Genomic DNA, 19,640 nt, shown 5'->3' with positions numbered 1-19,640 from the left:
ACATTTTAACAGAACGAAGGATGGACAGACACGAACACTTATAGAGAGGCTGAAAAACATTGAAAATATAAGTATGAACTTTATATTGAAAATTATCTAGTTAAATTAAACATTTTCACCAGACACTTTTAAATAGGGCATAGATAGTACGTTACAAAAAGGGTAAATATATCAACCCTTAACCCTCCGTTTTTTTCTATCTCATTTTCTGTGTGTGAAAGATAAAGAGCCCAAACTGCGTGACTTTTTAAGTATGGGTATGACACATAACTGAAAGTTGGAACTTTTTGAATATCTCCATCCTGGCGGGCACAGGATGACAGCAAACCTGGCAGGGTCATCCAGGTAAAGAGCAAAATATGTTTTTTGACCTAAACAAAGCATTTTATCTTACTAAAATACTAAAATATCCTCTAGTAGTACATCCTCATATTAAATACAGATGTTTAAGTCAATTTCAGGGTCCAGGTATGATTCTGCAATTCCCAATTCTCCAGGTCTCCAGAAATCTTTAAAAGGCTCCTGAGGCCGACTGCGGCCGCTGAAAATTATATTTTGATATTTTTAATATAAAATTTACATAAAGATAACATTTTCTGCAAAAGAAATGTTCTTCTAGCTTCAAAAATAAGAAAATAACAGCCGTTTGAAATTTTTAAGTAAAACAGGACCTAAAAACAAAGGTTGTTAAATAAAAGGGTGAAAGAAGCGAAAATTGACTTTGACTTACTTAATGGCCGGAAATTTAACAAAAATAAACTGCGCAGCTCAAACTACTGAAATATGTTTGTTTTTCTTATGCTTTTATTTTTCCTTTGTTGGAATCAACAGCCATCGTTTGCTTTATTTTAAGTTCTGTGCTCTACTAGGCACTTTCCAGGGATCTAAAGGGATAAGACAATGACCGTAAATTTATGTACATTCCCATTGAAGAAACATAAATACCTCCCATTCTTTAGATTAAAATTAGTGGTTGAAACGTTTGAACACTCAACTTAATGAACCGACTAATCATATTCAATAAGTCCCCAAAGTGGTTAGGCCAAGAAATAAGAAAACGTTGTTAAAAAACTTTGGGGACTAGTGCTATAAACATCGCAATGTCCCCTCCCACCCAGCTAGCATTTACTAGCTCCATCTCTGAGTACGCCTCTAAATAATTCTCACCTTTTCATTAGTGATGATAAATGACCGAGCTCCAACCTAGAAATATATAAATATTCGTTAGACTGGATCAATATTAAAACTTATAGAAATATATATGTAGATATTCGTTAGACTTGATCAATATTCAAACTTATAGAAATATATGAATATTTGTTAGACTGGATCAATATTAAAACTTAAAGAAATATATAAATATTTGTTAGACAGGATCAATATTCAAACTTATAGAAATATATAGATATTCGTGAAACTGTATTAATATTCAAACTTATAGAAATATATAAATATTTTTTAGACTGGATCAATATTCAAACTTATAGAAATATATGAATATTCGTTAGACTGGATCAATATTCAATCTCCTAGAAATATATAAATATTTGTTAGACTGTATCAATATTTAAACTTAATTTGCTACGTTCCTAAATCATAATTGTTTTATAAATCATCATACAAAGTTTGAAATTTATAGAACAATTTAAACATTTATAAATCAAGGAAACGAGCTCTCCGTTAGGGACGAAAGGAGTTAGTAATTATAGAAAAGAAAATCTTTTAACATATGCCTGTAATATAACTTTTTGATTTGTGAGAAATAAACAGTTCTAACATTCATAGTTGTAAGTATTGTAAGTAGAAGGGCGTTTGTGTGTATGTTTGTTTTCTAAAGATGAAAAGGATGAAAAAATATACGATTTGATCACATAAAAATTTGTTGTTAAAAAAGTAAAAAAATCAACATGCTTAAAACGGACGTACGGACATTTTGGTAATGATTATAGAGTTGCTACGCTTTCTAAATCGTACCTAACTATTAAAGGAATCACCATGCAAAATTTGAAATCGATAGGACAATCCTAACATGTCTAAATTAACGAATAAAGCTATCTGTTACGGACGTACGGACGGACGGACGTACGGACGGACCGATTTTAAAAATATACATCAAGTTAGCTTTATATAATAAGTAGTTTTAAATAAAAAAATATGAATTTGATTATATTGCGTTATGATTTACTAACGGTTATGCTCCTAATATCTAGGGACTAGGGCAGAAAAATAGCCTAAAACCATCCCATGGCTTAATTCTATAAATAGAATATCTTAAAACCATTTCAGGACAATGTAAACCTTCTCTAAAAGGTAGAACTCAATCTCTTCTGTAGTTATCGAAATTTTAATCTCCTTACAAAAAAATACCATAATTTATAACATAGGATTGCTGTTTATTTGTTTCAAAACCTTCCAGTTTATTTTAAAGAAAGGATCCATAAAAGCGAAGCTCTGAAAAGGTAGGACAAACAAACATTAACATTTGTAGAGTGTCAGAAATGAATAAGCAGAATATTAATTAAATTTTTTCTTAAGAAAATTGTAAGTAAGTTGTTGAAAAACAACTTAGATACAGGATAATGTTTAAATATTGTACCTTTTTGTAATAGGAATCAGAATTCCAAAAATCAGATGAATCAGATATTTTTATAACAAAAAATCTTTTGTCAAAAAAGTAAAAAATCAGCATGTTTTAAATGGACGTACTGACTTTCTGATATCGATTATATTGTTGCTGTGCTTACTAAGTCGTAGCTAACTGTTATAGGAATCAGCATGCAAAGTTTGAAATCGATAGGACAATTCTAATCTGTTTAGATTAACAAAAAGAGCTAACCGTTACAGACGGGCGTATTGATGCTTTGCTTTTAAAAATTATCTTAATTAATCAAAATCTTATCTTCATAATGATTTTATTGACCTAGACATTAGAAATTCTAAATTAACGATATGAATATGACATACTTTATAGTAGCGAACCTACTCTATAAAAGTAGGATAGGATATGTTTGAAGGCTTTTAAAAAGTTATGTTTGGTTTTTTCATCCGCATGTTACATATAAATAGCTTTAATTTAGACAAATTTAGATATTTAGAATAGCCATATAAATTTTAAACTTTTCTAGGTGATTTTCCATAGATTTCGATATGTTATTTAGTTTTTTTACACTTCAAATCAAAGGTCAACTTTCGTTTGTCTGAATTAATAAGCTTTCCTTTTTTCCACTGCAATATAGCCTAAAACCTGCCGGGATCATTACAAAGCTTGTCTCTCAATTGAAGTCTTCTAGTAGAAGTATTTACAATTTTTTTGGGAAATATTTAGTTTTCCTTTTCATGTACTTTTCCTTGGACGTATTGCTTTCTTATTTCTGTACTGTAGCCTACTTCAGGAAGGGAGGGGAAATTGGACTGTAAATTTTACTGGTACCCAATCTTTTAAAATATGTTTTCAAATTCGTTAGCTTAAAATTTGTGGAGTTTTAATAGAATTTGATTGAGTTGAACAACTAATGATTGACAATGGGTATGATTGAGTATGTACATAAAATTACCTTCCATTGTCTTATCCCTTATAATTTCTGAGTCTATCTACGTTACTGTTTACACTATAATGCATTTTTACAGCTCTAATTACTAATTAAGATGTATTCTGTACGTCTTCTGTACGTCTGTCACAAAAGTTAGACAGGATTTACAATGATTATTTATTACTGGATAAAGGGGGAGGTAGGTTGTGCTAAAATTCCGTAAAAGTTTGAGTTTTAAGGCTTAAAACAGTAGTAGAACGATAATATTCACTAAATATTCAAAAAAAATTGTCTATAGTTCTTTTCAATAAGGAATACGCATATTTAGTGAATATTTTCGTTCTACTACTGTTTTTTAAGCCTTAAAACTCACACCTTTACAGAATTTTAGCACAGACTACCTCCCCCTTTATCAGATTATATCATTAGCTAAAACTATACATAGGCATTATCCCACAAAGTGCCATGTGGGAAAGGGGGGTAGTTTTCTTTCATTTGTTAGGTTAGGTTATATTTGGTACTAGGTATCCTCGTAGGGCTAGAACACTGCAGGTACAGGTATAGTTTTTTAGTTTATTTGTTTATTACTATAGGTTTGTCTAGGTTATATTTAGTTTCAGGTAGTCCCATAGGGTTAGACAGTGCAGGTATAGGTACCGCAGGGTTGAGCAACCCAGCATAGGATAAACCTATAAAAAATAATAACCCCTTATTATCAATTATTTGAAAGATGAGATGGGGAGGGGTTTGCTGCTCCAAGTGCACTTTGTTGGAAAGCCGCATTATATTATATATATAATATATCATTTGTAAACTCTTGAAAACAATTTAAGTACTTTAATCCCCTAATTTCAAGATGCTTAATTTATTTAAATTTTTTTTGTAATTTTGGGGGCTTTCATATTAAGTGCCCGTTGAGCACTAATAACCCCGGCCCTTCCCCCTTATTTTTAATAAATTGAAAATAAGGGGGAAGATTTGTTTTCTATGCCTTTCTGATGCAGGATGCCTCAAACATGCGGGGCTTACCAGTACCCAATCTAACCTAACCTGACATAAAGTAATAAACACACCACTAAAACTCCCTCCCCCATAACCTTATTTTTAATTTATTTTAAAAAAGAGCAAGAGGGGTGTTTCAGTTCTCAACAAGGTAGTTTGTGAGAAAGTGCCTTAAGTTTCTTGTATTTTACAATATTTTTTTGTGTAACTTAAAATAATAAAATTGTGATATTTTGATATGCTTATAAAAAGATTTAGGAACTTTTAATCATTTTGCTTTACTTAATTATTTTATTTACTTTTAGGGTATGTCTGTTTGTCCCTAAAAGAGAGCCAGAATCGTTTATTTATGCAAAATAGAATTGTCCTTTCGATTTTAAACCTTATACATTTTTACAAACGGGTTTTAAAATCGTTATAAATTAAGTTTGCACATCTACTCAATAGTTAGGTACTATTTAAACGTCCGTCTGTCCGTCCCAGTTTACCTGTAGTTTACAAGATTTACAGAAGAAGCACTCATCATGCCACTGCATATTCTTGTACTGAACTTTCTTACTACCAGTTGTAAACTGTTCTCCACAACCATCACATCTAGATAGATAGATAGATAGATAGATAGATAGATATAAATATAGATAGATAGATAGATAGATATATAGATAGATAGATAGATAGATAGATAGATAGATAGATAGATAGATAGATAGATAGATAGATAGATAGATAGATAGATAGATAGATAGATAGATAGATAGATAGATAGATAGATAGATAGATAGATAGATAGATAGATAGATAGATAGATAGATAGATAGATAGATAGATAGATACATAGATAGATAGATATTATAGATAGATGGATAGATAGATAGAAAATTAAGTACCTTGAGGCAAATTCTTTGTCATAACAATCTGCACAGTAGGTCTTCTCCTTCATAATTGCAAACTCTTCTCCTGAAAGTAAAAACAAGGATGACAAAATCCGTGGGTAGCGAAGCTCAAAAATTAAAAACAATTTACTCAAGACGACTTAAATGGTTAGGGGAAAGTTATGGTAAAATTTATAGTGGCCTCTCATTGGCTAATTTTTTTTGTTACGTCATAATCAGTCAGACACTATTACTGTGTTCTTTCTACATACTAAAATTCACCCATCTATCTTTTATAATAGCCGAGAAAAATACATTTCCCTTTTAAAAGTTTGATGTTCTCTAAGCCAATACAAAAAGACTAATTAACCAAGTTAGTTATACAGTAGCTGTTCATTGGTCAGCTAATATATCACAAAAAATCCTACTCAGTCGCTTAATTTGAAATGCACAAAAATTAAGCCGTTTACTATACACGGCTGGTTTTTTATTAAATGAATAAGTTAGGGTACAATGTTTGGCACTTTCGATATAAGTAAATGATAATAAAAAACCCATAGAATGCGATAATAACTTCAGAAAAATCGAAGAAAATAGTTTTCATACTTAATTAACGTTTTTAAGTTTTTCTTCAAAAAGTTTAGATAAGATGCCTTTAAAAGTCGTCTATGATTTTGTCAGGGATAAAAATGTAACTTTAAAATAAGAATTACAACATATTTTGTCAATTAGTACAAAGTAAAATTTTGAACATTTTATTGATCAGTATATTTTTTAAAATGTGAAGTAGAAACCTGAATATTTTATCATGAAAATTGTGTTATGATTTGATTGTCTGCTAGATTACAAGAAAAAAGATACTGACAGTACTTGTTGGTTCTTTAAAAAAAATTAGGTAGATTACTTTCAGAACCCCTCTTTTTGCAACGTTATTTTAATAGAACAGAGACGTAATCTTAGTGTACTCAATATCTAGACAGCCAACCATTGTTTTAGAATTGTTCAATTTTTTTAACTTCTGATAAAAACAGAATTAATGGTATTTTTGTAAATATTATACCTCCAAGAAATGGCTATACTTCCCAATCATATGTTGTGTGATATTTAAGAGGAATTATTTTGATATAATGTCATTAAAATATTCGTTGAAAAAAGTGCTATTCTAGCTTATACTTTACATTTTAATGTGTATGATAATTCAAATAAAAGATAATGAAGATTTATATTATATTTAATTGTTATAATTATAAAGAAAAACCTGGAAACAGTAAAAAACTGACTTTATTTTATTGACGTAGGGAAAATTTTGTCAAATATTTGAATAAAAAAGCAATATAAAACAAAATAAATTATTTTTAATATAGTCACAAAAAGGCTTAATGAGTTTAGGAAATATTTCATTCACTAATCATGTCATTTAAACTCTATTACATAGAATACAGTGTAAAAAGATGTTCTCGTTTTAATTTTAAGTAATTTCAAATGCATTTTAATACCTTTTAATGATTTATTTTTTGAAACATCTTTTTATAAAATGTTAATGATTTTTGAAGTTATATGTTAAAATGTTTTTAAATTATGTTAACATTTTGTTTTAAATGTAGAAAATTGGTAATTCTAAACATTCTAAAAATGATTTTATTAAATTTTCATCACTTAAATTGCATGTTTGATGAAATTTTCAACTGATAATTCAAGAAAAATCGTTTAAGTTTTATTATATTTTACTTTGAAATGTTAAAAAAATATATTATTGTCAAAAATGTGGAAGTTATACTTTCCTCAAAAAAAGACCTAAAACATGCAAATTAACACGTGTAATGAGATTTTTTTTCTTTCAGGTTTAATTTTAAGTAATTATTGATATTTTTTGTAAAAAGGATTTTATATAAAAAGTTTTAAAACTCGAGTTATGTAGTGGTTCTAAAAAAGGTTGCGAATTTATGCAATTTTCTTGCAAAAAAAATTTTCTAGGATTTTAAAAATAGCAAAGGATGTTATTAGACGTACTTACAGATACAATTGCTAAGTCATTTTGGCCAAACACTAAAATAAAGTTTTGACATCTGAGGGCCCATACGTGTATAATTAGCTGCAGAGTAAACCTAATTTTCCACGAATCCTTACAGACTGATTAAAGATTGACTATAAAAGTGAGTTAAAGAGCTAAAAGGTTAAAATTTGTATAGCTACTAAGTTTAATTTTATCTATAATACAAAGTAGAATGATGTCTGTCCGGCCGTCCATTAAGATCTCGTTAACCACTGAACCGATTTGATTCTACTATTCAGGGAATATACCTACTGGTCCTGTGGTGGTTTTTATTTTCATGGGGGGACACCCTCAACCCCCCCAAATAAAAAAAAATCCTCCTACCATTTTTTAGGCAGTTATTTTAATATAAATGGCAGCACCAGAAATACTTATTTTTTTTAAATTACCTCTTGGGACAAAGCCCTTAGAGGCTAAGGGAGAAGCCGCTAGTACTTGTTAAAGCAAGCAAGTGTTAAATATTGGTGAAATCAGGGAGAAAGAGATATAGTTCTTAGGTACAAATCTTTCCTCCCCAGAATATATCCAACTCCCCCATATGAAAAAAACAAATAAAATTAAATTATGACATCATGACTACAGAAACTTAACAATTGAAAAACACCACAAAAAATTAGCCAATGCTCTAACATTTTTACCCTTGGGCAAATATTACAAAATAAGTTCTTGGAAATATTACATTTACTATGAAAATGTTTTTCTAACATTTTATATGATAAACCAATCTTTCTTCCATTATGATATCCTTCTATTCGTGGTGGTTACAAAGTTTAAGATTAAAATTGAAGTTTAAAGTATATTTAAGTTCCATAAAGTAAAGAGTACTCAATATTGTATTGTAGTAATAGTTTTCTTAAATGTTATAATCGGGGATAAGACAATTGTTCAATCTTTTGATTAAATTATTTGTGCAAAAGTTTGAACCAGCCAATCAAGATTTAGTAAAAGCAAACGAATAAGAGGTTCAGAAGGATGTTTCGAATTATAGATTAAATATTCTACTAAGTTTCTCAACGGCAAACGAACATTTCTAAATTAAAATATTAGTATCCCTTCCCTTCTGTATATAAAAAAGGATAAAATACATGCATATTGTGACAGGGTAAATTTTGTCGTCAGTTCAGGTTTCTAATATAGTCCTCAGATATTGGTCATATTAGTTCCTACATGGTAAGGAAAGGGGGATGGGACAAAGGGGAGTATAATAATCGTTATATTAGCCAGCTGGGAGACACATTTAGTCGGTATGCAAGAAATTCTCACAATATTCACGTTTATTTTATCCATTACCTATAACAGAGGTATTGCAGAGAACACAGGAGAAACAACCTTCATGCCAATGATGGCCCTAGATAGATAGATATATTATATACATAATAAATAGATAGATATAAAGGTATATATATATTGCAGAGAACACAGGAGAAACACCTTCATGCCAATGATGGCCCTAGATAGATAGATATATTATATACATAATAGATAGATAGATATAAAGGTATATATATATTGCAGAGAACACAGGAGAAACAACCTTCATGCCAATGATGGCCCTAGATAGATAGATATATTATATACATAATAGATAGATAGATATAAAGGTATATATATATTGCAGAGAACACAGGAGAAACAACATTCATGCCAATGATGGCCCTAGATAGATAGATATATTATATACATAATAGATAGATAGATATAAAGGTATATATATATTGCAGAGAACACAGGAGAAACAACATTCATGCCAATGATGGCCCTAGATAGATAGATATATTATATACATAATAGATAGATAAATATAGAGGTATATACATATTGCAGAGAACACAGGAGAAACAACATTCATGCCAATGATGGCCCTAGATAGATAGATATATTATATACATAATAAATAGATAGATATAAAGGTATATATATATTGCAGAGAACACAGGAGAAACAACATTCATGCCAATGATGGCCCTAGATAGATAGATATATTATATACATAATAAATAGATAGATATAAAGGTATATATATATTGCAGAGAACACAGGAGAAACACCTTCATGCCAATGATGGCCCTAGATAGATAGATATATTATATACATAATAGATAGATAAATATAGAGGTATATACATATTGCAGAGAACACAGGAGAAACAACATTCATGCCAATGATGGCCCTAGATAGATAGATATATTATATACATAATAAATAGATAGATATAAAGGTATATACATATTGCAGAGAACACAGGAGAAACAACCTTCATGCCAATGATGGCCCTAGATAGATAGATATATTATACACATAATAGATAGATAGATATAAAGGTATATACATATTGCAGAGAACACAGGAGAAACAACCTTCATGCCAATGATGGCCCTAGATAGATAGATATATTATATACATAATAGATAGATAAATATAGAGGTATATACATATTGCAGAGAACACAGGAGAAACAACATTCATGCCAATGATGGCCCTAGATAGATAGATATATTATATACATAATAAATAGATAGATATAAAGGTATATATATATTGCAGAGAACACAGGAGAAACAACATTCATGCCAATGATGGCCCTAGATAGATAGATATATTATATACATAATAGATAGATAGATATAAAGGTATATATATATTGCAGAGAACACAGGAGAAACAACATTCATGCCAATGATGGCCCTAGATAGATAGATATATTATATACATAATAAATAGATAGATATAAAGGTATATATATATTGCAGAGAACACAGGAGAAACACCTTCATGCCAATGATGGCCCTAGATAGATAGATATATTATATACATAATAGATAGATAAATATAGAGGTATATACATATTGCAGAGAACACAGGAGAAACAACATTCATGCCAATGATGGCCCTAGATAGATAGATATATTATATACATAATAAATAGATAGATATAAAGGTATATACATATTGCAGAGAACACAGGAGAAACAACCTTCATGCCAATGATGGCCCTAGATAGATAGATATATTATACACATAATAGATAGATAGATATAAAGGTATATACATATTGCAGAAAACACAGGAGAAGCAACCTTCATGCCAATGATGGCACTAGATAGATAGATATAAAGGTATATACATATTGCAGAGAATACAGGAGAAACAACCTTCATGCCAATGATGTCCATAGAAAGATAGTTTTAAATTGATACAGACAGGCAGATAGATATAAAACACATAGAAAATATTCTATTTTGATATCTTGTAAGATATATATTTGGATAGATAGAAAAGTACCAAGGTTTTGAAAAATCTTTGGCCTCAACTGGAATATTTAGCTTACAAACCCAGCACGAATGAGAATGGATATATAGTTTAAAAACCATGTAGATAGATGTCTATAAAGATATCAAGATAGATAGATGGCAAGAAGGACATATAGAAATATTTACCTGATAAGAAAAATCTTTGGCCTCAACTGGAATATTCAGCTTACAAACCCAACACTTATGAGAATGGTTGAACTCATAACAGCTGATACATAAAGGCCGTGTCTCATTTACCACATATCTAAACAATGGATATAACATATATGGTTGTTACTGTAGTCCTCATCAAATGGTCAGTACTTTCCTCCATCAGGAAAGGAGGGGATTAGAAAAATGTTTGGATTGGAGGTATTGTTAATTTTATCTTAGCCAGCCGGAAGGACCATTGTATTAGAGTAGGCGAAAATATAGTTAAAAAACTAAGTAATTACTAACATAACAAATTGTCATTAAAGTATTTCTCCAATAAATATAAAACCTCTAGATCACAAATCCCATAATTAGAACAATAGGAAAACATTGTAACATTAAGTTGAGTGTCCAAACATTTCAATCATAATTGCTATCTACAGAAGGGGTAATTTTTTGTATCATCATTGGGGATGTACATTAATTTATCGCTCAGTGTCTTATCCCTTTAGATCTCTGTGTTATTAATGATCTACTTATAATTTTCTTTTTGTACAGTGATAAAAATACATAGTTTACCTGTCATTGGAAAGAACCTTATCACATTCAAAACACCTAAAAATAGAAAATAATTTTAGTACCAACAAAATATTTGTTTCTCATAATATAATGCCAGTTTCCCTCGCATTTTTAATTTGGACCACTTTTTTAATGCTCTTAGCAAATTAAGTAAACCTTATAAATTAGTTCAGATGGAACATTTATAGAAAAAATACTTAAAAACAGAAATAGTATAAAATATACAGTGAAGTACAGTATATTTAAAGGGTGAGCAAAAAAAAATGCGTACCTTTTTAAATTCAAATTGCACGGCTTGTGTTAATGGTAGAAAAATGTTATGCATATCGTTAGAACCGCTATGAGACCCGCGACCGTGGCTCAACACGTAGCGCATCCGCTCGTCGTCGGGAAAGTGTTAGGTTCGAATCTCGGTCCGACACCGCGTCATAACTAAAGACGTTAAAAATGGTTCCCACTGCTACTATGTCAGATGCGCGACGTAAATAGTTAGAGTGGGGGGAATGCCTTGGCCCAAAACAGGCGCAACTCGTTACCATGCACAGTTAGGACTTCTCAGACAAAGGTCGTGCATCACAGAGAGTTGGTTGTCTGTAATGTACTGTACCACGGGTATGAGGTGAAGGACCAAGAGTCTGGCCTTGAGTTGACAAGTTGACTGTTCAGTCCAGGTGCAACTCACCCATACGACATTGGCATAGAACCGCTATGAACTCTATTTTTCGGAAATATAAGAACGATTCCTCTGCTACGTATGTTAGGGAGCTAAGTGTTAAAATGTCTCAACTGATGTAAAACTTGACTTGCGAGTAAATTTTAAAATATAACTAAAAATTAGAGAAGATATTTTGCAAAAAGAGATGCCTACATTTTTAAATTTCAAATTGCGCAGCTTGTGTTAATAGTAGAAAAATGTTACGCATACCGTTAGAACCGCTATGAACTGTATTTTTTGGAAATATAAGAACGGTTTCTGTGCTACGCATAGTTTATAAGCCAGATGGTAAAATGTCCCAAAATTTACTCGCAAGTCAAGTTTTAAGTCAGTTGGGACATTTTAACACGTAGCTACTAAACTATGCGTAGCACAGGAAATATATTTCCTAAAAATAGACTTTAACGATAGCGGTTCTAACGATATGCATAACATTTTTCTACTATTAACACAAGCCGCGTAATTTCAATTTTAAAAAGGTACACATTTTTTTTGCTCACCCTTTATATAGAGACTAGCGGCTACGCCCCTAGAGGCCTCTAGTGGCACTTTGAATGTTTTTTTTTATTTAAAATATCTAATTACAGAAATAATTGGTTTATGTATCGTTGGAGTCTCTTTTTCGGGAGGAGTAATTTTTTTCTAGGGGCGATTTCTCCTGATAGGGTGGTGGTACCCTCCCCCAAAATAGTTATAAACCTTCCCGGGACTTATGAGAAGCTACCCTGTTAAGGAGAACCCAATCGGTTCAGCGGTAAGCGAGATCCTTTGGTACAAACACACAAACACACAGACAAACAAACACACAGACATCCTGTTACTTTAGTATAAGGATAATGTAAGATTTTTCAGGAAGGGTGGGAACATTGGACTGTAAAATTAAACTAGTTATAAAGTTCATAAACATGCTTTTTTTGGTACAATTGGGTATAGTCCCTTTCTTGTGACAACGCCTCTTTAGGGGCGTTTTGTCGTATTTTTAAACTTCATTTTCACCTATTTTTAGCACCTGCGGGGAGCTCTAACCCTATACCCGAACAATTTATTAGAACTTGATTGGTTGGTTCAAACTCTCAGTGTTAAAATATTTCAACCGATAATTTTAATCTATTCTTAATTTAAATACAATACAATTCTTTTGTTACTAACCTCAAAATTTATCTTATAATTATTAGATTATTCAAAAAATCTCCAAATTATAATAAATATTTTCATTTTAACCATATTATAACTTTTTGCTGACGTGCAACGTTGAGAAATGAATAAATTATCTAAAATGTTTTCTATAGCAAAAAATATTTAATGAAATTTTACCAAAGATAGACTATATCAAGGGAGGGAAGGGACATTGGACTGTAATTTGTATCAGGTATAAGACAATGTCAAATAAATTGATGTACATCCCCAATGACGATACACAAAATTACCTAAAATTCTAGATACAATTAGTTGTTGAACCGTTTGGACACCCAACATAATGAACCAGCCTATCAAAATTTAATAAAAGTACCACAAGTTATTAAGCCAACGGATAAGAAAACATTTTTATAAAACTTTGGGGACTTGTTCAATAAATATCCCAATGTCCAGTCCCTCCCTGAATTTATATAAACACGATCCCTTGCTTAAAAGCTTTGTGTACTGCAAAGTCATTGCAGTCTTAAAAGGTAAAAAATATTAGAGGCTACCCCAAAATAGTTTAAAACCTGTAATGTAAAAAGCTTTAATGTAAACTAGAAAATTTTTGGCCATGAGGTTAGCAAGATCTTAATCTATAGACAGACAGATAGACACCCTGTTACTATTTTTTAAATATTGTATAAGCTATACTAAATATATAATAAACTTAAAAATAGTTCCATAAAAACAAATAGATTACCTAAAATGTTGTGTATGCAATACTTTGTCTAGGGCATTAACAAAGCTACAAGCAAAGATTAATAAACAGATAAATTACCTAAAATGTTGCGCATGCCATACTTTGTCTAGGGTATTAATAAAGCTAAAAGCAAAGATTGATAAACAGATAGATTACCTGAAATGTTGTGTATCCCATACTTTGTCTAGGGTATCAACAAAGCTACCAGCAAAGATTGATAAACAGATAGATTACCTGAAATGTTGTGGTATGCCATACTTGTCCAGGGCATTAACAAAATTACTTTGTCTAGGGTATGAACAAAGCTACCAGCAAAGATTAATAAATAAATATATTACAATGCAATGTATATGCGATACTTTGTCTAGGGCATTTACAAAGCTGCCATCAAAGATTAATAAACATATAGATTACCTAAAATGTTGTGTATGCCATGCTTTGTCTAGGGCATTTACAAAGCTGCTATCAAAGATTAATAAACAGATAAATTACCTAAAATGTTGTGTATACCATACTTTATCCAGGGCATTATTAAAGCTACCAGCAAAGATTAATAAACAGAAATATTACCTAAAATGTTGTGTATGCCATACTTTGTCGAGGGCATTAACAAAGCTACCAGCAAAGATTAATTCTTCACAGTGGGGACACCTAGGTTTTTGTCTAAACAAAAACAGTTTTTTTTAAAATGTGAATTTAATAGGCTCTTTGGTAAGTATTATGTCTTTGTAAAACAAAATGAAGTATATTTGGGTTAATATTCAAGTGTTTTGAGAAATAAATGCATTTACATAACTACCCTAGAAATTTTTTAAATGCATTAGATTACCTCTCAAATATTAGAAACCCGTCATTTTATCCCATCAAATTTCTGTAAGTTAAAGTTAAATTTTCAATATCTTGCATTAAAAAATAAAATCTCAAGTAGAGTTTAAGCCAAGGTTTTAGGATTGACAGGTTGACATCATAATAAAAATTTCAAATTTCTCATTCGAAACTTTGTTTACATAATTTCATACCATGTTTTTTTTTATAATTTATTTAAAACATTTATTTGTAGCACAGCTTAAAAAAATATTGTGAATAAATAATGAATCAAGGCATATCTTAAATAATTAAATAAATTTTCATCAAATTAGATAAAATAATTAAAAAATCACTCTTAATGATTACAATTTATATTTCTTATTTTTTTTTGTTTTCAAATTATTTGAAACCTGCCTAACCTTTAGCCAGATGGACATACATGTCATTATCATAGACTAGCTGTTCTACTAAGAAGTAAAGCTATATAAAATAAAACTTACTTTTCTCCATAGTGACGAATACATAAAAGCTCAGACCCACTCACACAATATGTTAAATCTACCAGCAATTCCTAAAGCAAAAAAAAAATAAATAAAATTTTTGTTTTTAGATTAAAGAAAATATGCAATCATTAATCAATTATAGGCTTTATCAAACCATATCCTCATAATAAAGTAACAGGATGTTTGTCTGTTTTTACTAAATGATCTCGCTAACCACTAAACCGATCGGGTTCTCCTTAACAGGGTAGCTTCTCATACGTCCCGGGAAGGTTTATAACTATTTTGGGGGAGGGTACCACCGCCCACCCAAGATAAATCACATAAAATCGAAAAAACAAATTTTTAACTAGAGACTTAAACGCAACATAGAAAATAATTACATATTTGAAATACAAAAAAAACCCAAAAAATTAAAGTGCTACTAGAGGCCTCTAGGGGCGTAGCCGCTAGTAGTAACTTTATGTTTAAAATAGTGCCCTGTACTGTTTAAACTTTTTGCTATCATGAAACATTCCACAGATGTCCAAAGGTGAGGGCAAAGGGTGATTACCCCCCCTTAAACTTTGAAACACCTCATTTGACCCCCCTGGAAATTTTAAAAAGGGTTTGGAAATCCCTGAAACATTCATTTATATTTTTATTTACATAAATTATTACATTCTAATTAGTTCTATTCATGGTTAATTACTACATGCATCTAGATTAATCTATTGATGCAATCACAACTTTTTCTTTCAAAACTTTGGAAAATATGATATGACTGGAATTTCAAAAGAATTTTAATGTTTTATGAAATGCAGCAACTTATACTTTAAGCAAGATCCTAAAAAAATTATCAGTACAGTTAACAAATAGTTCACTGAATGTTAATGATGTACTGATAAAATCATTGTGATTAACTGATTTATTGATGTTCTATTATACTGACATAGTATTATATTGTTGTACTCACATACTGACACAATACAATTCTGCAAAAATTTACTATAAAATTCTAAATCTTAACTAAATTAATGTCATTTAGGTAAATATTATGTGTAGATTTCATTTCTAGAAACCATAATATACAAAGATATCGAAATTTTGAGTAAATAATATTAGAAAATGTTAAGGTCAACTTTCCTCCCCTAGAAGTTCCTACACAATCATGATAACAAAAGAAAATAGTCCTAATCTAAAATCCTGAACAATTTGCTTTCATTAAGTTCTTCATAGAAACCACTTCTTAAGGGAATTAGATTTATAGTCATTTTTATCAATTGCAAATATACACATCTTAATTAGTTTAGTTTGCATTGGTCTAGTCAAGTTTGGAAATTTTAGTCTTAATTTTTATATTAATGAACTGTACTGACTGATGGACTTGCACAATTCCATACTGATACCCTAATCTGGAGACAGTGTAAATAAAAACAAAAAAACGCTAAAATAACAATGAGAGGCAAGTATAAATTTTACCATTTTGGTCAATTACAGTGTATACTGGACTGTCATTGGTCAACATTATTGTAGGACGTCATTTTTCTGGAACCACTTAATGCTGTCTCCCTAATCTGAAATCTAAGTTGCACACTGGAAGACCTACCTTACAGGTGGTACATGTAAAACAGGATGGATGATACAGTTTGTCTGGTAGCAGTGGGGCACACACAGCCAAAGAACCAACAGGTATTAACCGGTTACAGGTACCACAAGTATTCCTAGAAATTATGGAGTTAACTGGTTTTATTGGGGAACATACAGTCAAGGCACATTTTATACATTTAGTGTCAGTTTGACTTTAGTAGAGTATTTATCAACAAAGAGGACAATGTTCATAAAAAAATTGATAATGTCTTTTCTTGTATGGTTTCGAATCCGATTCATATCAGGAAGATTATAACATATTGTCAACAATTCTGTAAAATTATGTATATCATCGTTTTAAAGACAAATATTAAAATAAAAATTATAATATTAATACCTGTTTTGTTCGGCCTTTCGAGCAGTGACGTGCGAACCGAAGGGGGCATTTGGGGCAATCGCCCCCCCCCCCCCTAGCGCCCTAAACGCCACCCTCTGCCCCCCCCCCTAGCCAACGCCCCCCTTGCCCCCCCCCTAAATGTTGTTAAATGCCTCTTTTTGCCCCCCCCCCCCCCCTGGTGAACAAAAATGCCCCATTTTGCCCCTTCCCTCTCTATAAAGCAAAATTGTCCAAATGTTTCCAAAAGATCAAGAATAATCAAAACTTCCTTGGCGCTTCGCGCCAATTATAAACTTATTAGTCAATAAATCATACCTAACATATTTGGAAATTCCCAATTAAGACCAATAATTTTTTAAACCGGTGATCTTATATAAAAGATAGATGGCAACTTTTTGACAACATTCCTATTATCAAGGAGCATAACCAACTATAAAACACCCATGGCAGTTGGACTGTCATTTAGCAGATTTTTGGCTATTTTTATATTTTACATATTCCCCTTTATCTTTGGCCGGTGTCTTTTGTCAGATTTTCAAACTTTTTTTGGATAACAGTATCAAAATAATTTTTTCCATTGTTCTTAGCATCCAGTATTCAATTTACTTTGACTGTCGGTCTAACAGTAATCATACAAAATAAGAAAGGTTTTTGTGCTGATTTTCTCAAATAAATCTAAAATAATCATTTATGTTTTTTTGTGCTTTGCAGGGATCTATAGGAAAAAGACAATGGCCGATTAATTGATGTACATCCCCAATAATAATACACAAAATTAATCCTTATATAGATTATAATTAGTGGATAGAACGCATGGAAACTCAACTTAATAAACCAACCAATTAAAATTCAATTAAGTCCCTAAAGTTGTTAAGCCAACGAATAAGAAAATGTTTTTTATCAAACTTTGGGCACTAGTAATATAAATAACCCAATGTCCACTACATACCTGCATATTTGAAAAATAATCACTTTGCGGCCTTTAAATGGGGTATTCCTGTCCAGTTTTTTTGTTTAGGAATGAATATTTCTTACCCGAGGGAATAAATGATGGACCGATTTATCATATGGTATATTATGATGTTATTTATATAAAAGCATTTGCAGACATTAAATATTTATACAAAAAGTTACTTTATGTTAAAAAAAATTTGCGCGCTTCGCGCGCCGATCTACCAGTACATTTCAATCTGCTTTGACATTTATCTAGGTCTTTTTCACAAAACTGTATGTCTGTTTAAACAAATAACAATGTATAAGTATGTATATCATAAGATGTTCAGGAAAAGTTTATAACTTTTTTGTGTATATTCCCTTAACTAAAAAATATGTTTTTTTTCCTAGCAATTTACATTAACAACCCTAACACTTTATATATATTCTTGACTTGATAAAATAACACAACTCTTGTTGTCTTTAATAGTTAATGAAGGTGGTGTAAAATTTTCTTAGTGCGCTTCGCGCACCACCTTAGCAAATCCATGCAAACACCACTTTATAAAAGAGTGACAGATTTTTAAAATGCCATTTGAAGAGGGCGGGAGACGGTGATATAACTTTTTTCAATAATTTACCATGTCTGTCAGTCCATAATGCTATGGGGGAAATGTGATTTTCCAAATTATTTCCAAAATGAGAATTTTTATCTCGCCCCTCACCTTATTTTTTAAAGGTGGGTTGTCATTCTTTTGTGTCATCCTCCCTCCAATGAAAAAGGAATTAATTCCGTGTGGAGGGGGTTGGTAAATATTCTTTTTTTTCAAAATGCTTTTAGCTTAAGGGATGGGAGATATAGATGGGAGTAGGAAGGGGGGAAGGAAGGGGGAAGGTATGGGGGGAAGGTATGGGGGGAAGGTATGGGGGGAAGGTATTGGGGAAAGGGGTGGGAGGAAGGGATGGGGAAGAAGGAATAGGGATTAGAATGCCCATAATCAAGTAATTCCCCCCTCTTAAAACGCCCTTGTTTAAAACAGAGCTGGATCTTTAAATCATTTCAATGGTGATCTAAACCACCCCGCGCGAAATTTCAGCCAATCACAGCGGCGCATTTTAAAAATACGCCGCTGTGATTGGCTGAAATTTCGCGCGGGGTGGTTTAGATTACCATTGAAATGATTTAAAGATCCAGCTCAGGTATACACATTACACAATAAAAATGCAAAATTTGACAAAATGTTCAAAATGCCCCCCCCTAGACAAAGTGCTTCGCACGCTACTGCTTTCGAGTCTAACTAAAATGGTTATAATCTTACAATTTTTCATTTCAATTTCAGCGGAAAGCTGTCTATAATTCG

The 19,640-nt window shown here is 31.2% G+C and overlaps 1 protein-coding gene across 4 annotated transcripts in view; it reads right to left on the bottom strand.

Annotated features, from left to right (window-relative positions):
* Positions 1-19,640, bottom strand: part of LOC145305980 (four and a half LIM domains protein 2-like) — a 62,056-nt gene that overhangs the window by 27,782 nt on the left and 14,634 nt on the right. For all 4 annotated transcript variants that reach the window (XM_080147894.1, XM_080147895.1, XM_080147896.1 and 1 more), the window contains exons 5-13: positions 16,969-17,083; positions 15,381-15,451; positions 14,644-14,736; positions 11,480-11,515; positions 10,895-11,012; positions 8,748-8,805; positions 5,420-5,489; positions 5,021-5,126; positions 1,168-1,203 (exon numbers count right to left, since the gene is read on the bottom strand). In XM_080147894.1, the coding sequence (XP_080004020.1) occupies positions 1,168-1,203; positions 5,021-5,126; positions 5,420-5,489; positions 8,748-8,805; positions 10,895-11,012; positions 11,480-11,515; positions 14,644-14,736; positions 15,381-15,451; positions 16,969-17,083 (703 nt within the window). The remainder of the gene's footprint in view (positions 1-1,167; positions 1,204-5,020; positions 5,127-5,419; positions 5,490-8,747; positions 8,806-10,894; positions 11,013-11,479; positions 11,516-14,643; positions 14,737-15,380; positions 15,452-16,968; positions 17,084-19,640) is intronic.

This window comes from Acartia tonsa, chromosome 14 (assembly GCF_053477335.1).
Source record: "Acartia tonsa isolate MP-2025a chromosome 14, ASM5347733v1, whole genome shotgun sequence".
Taxonomy (NCBI): Eukaryota; Metazoa; Arthropoda; class Copepoda; order Calanoida; family Acartiidae; genus Acartia; species Acartia tonsa.
The sequence above is the reverse complement of the archived record's forward strand: the minus strand, read 5'-3'. Positions and strand labels throughout refer to the sequence as shown.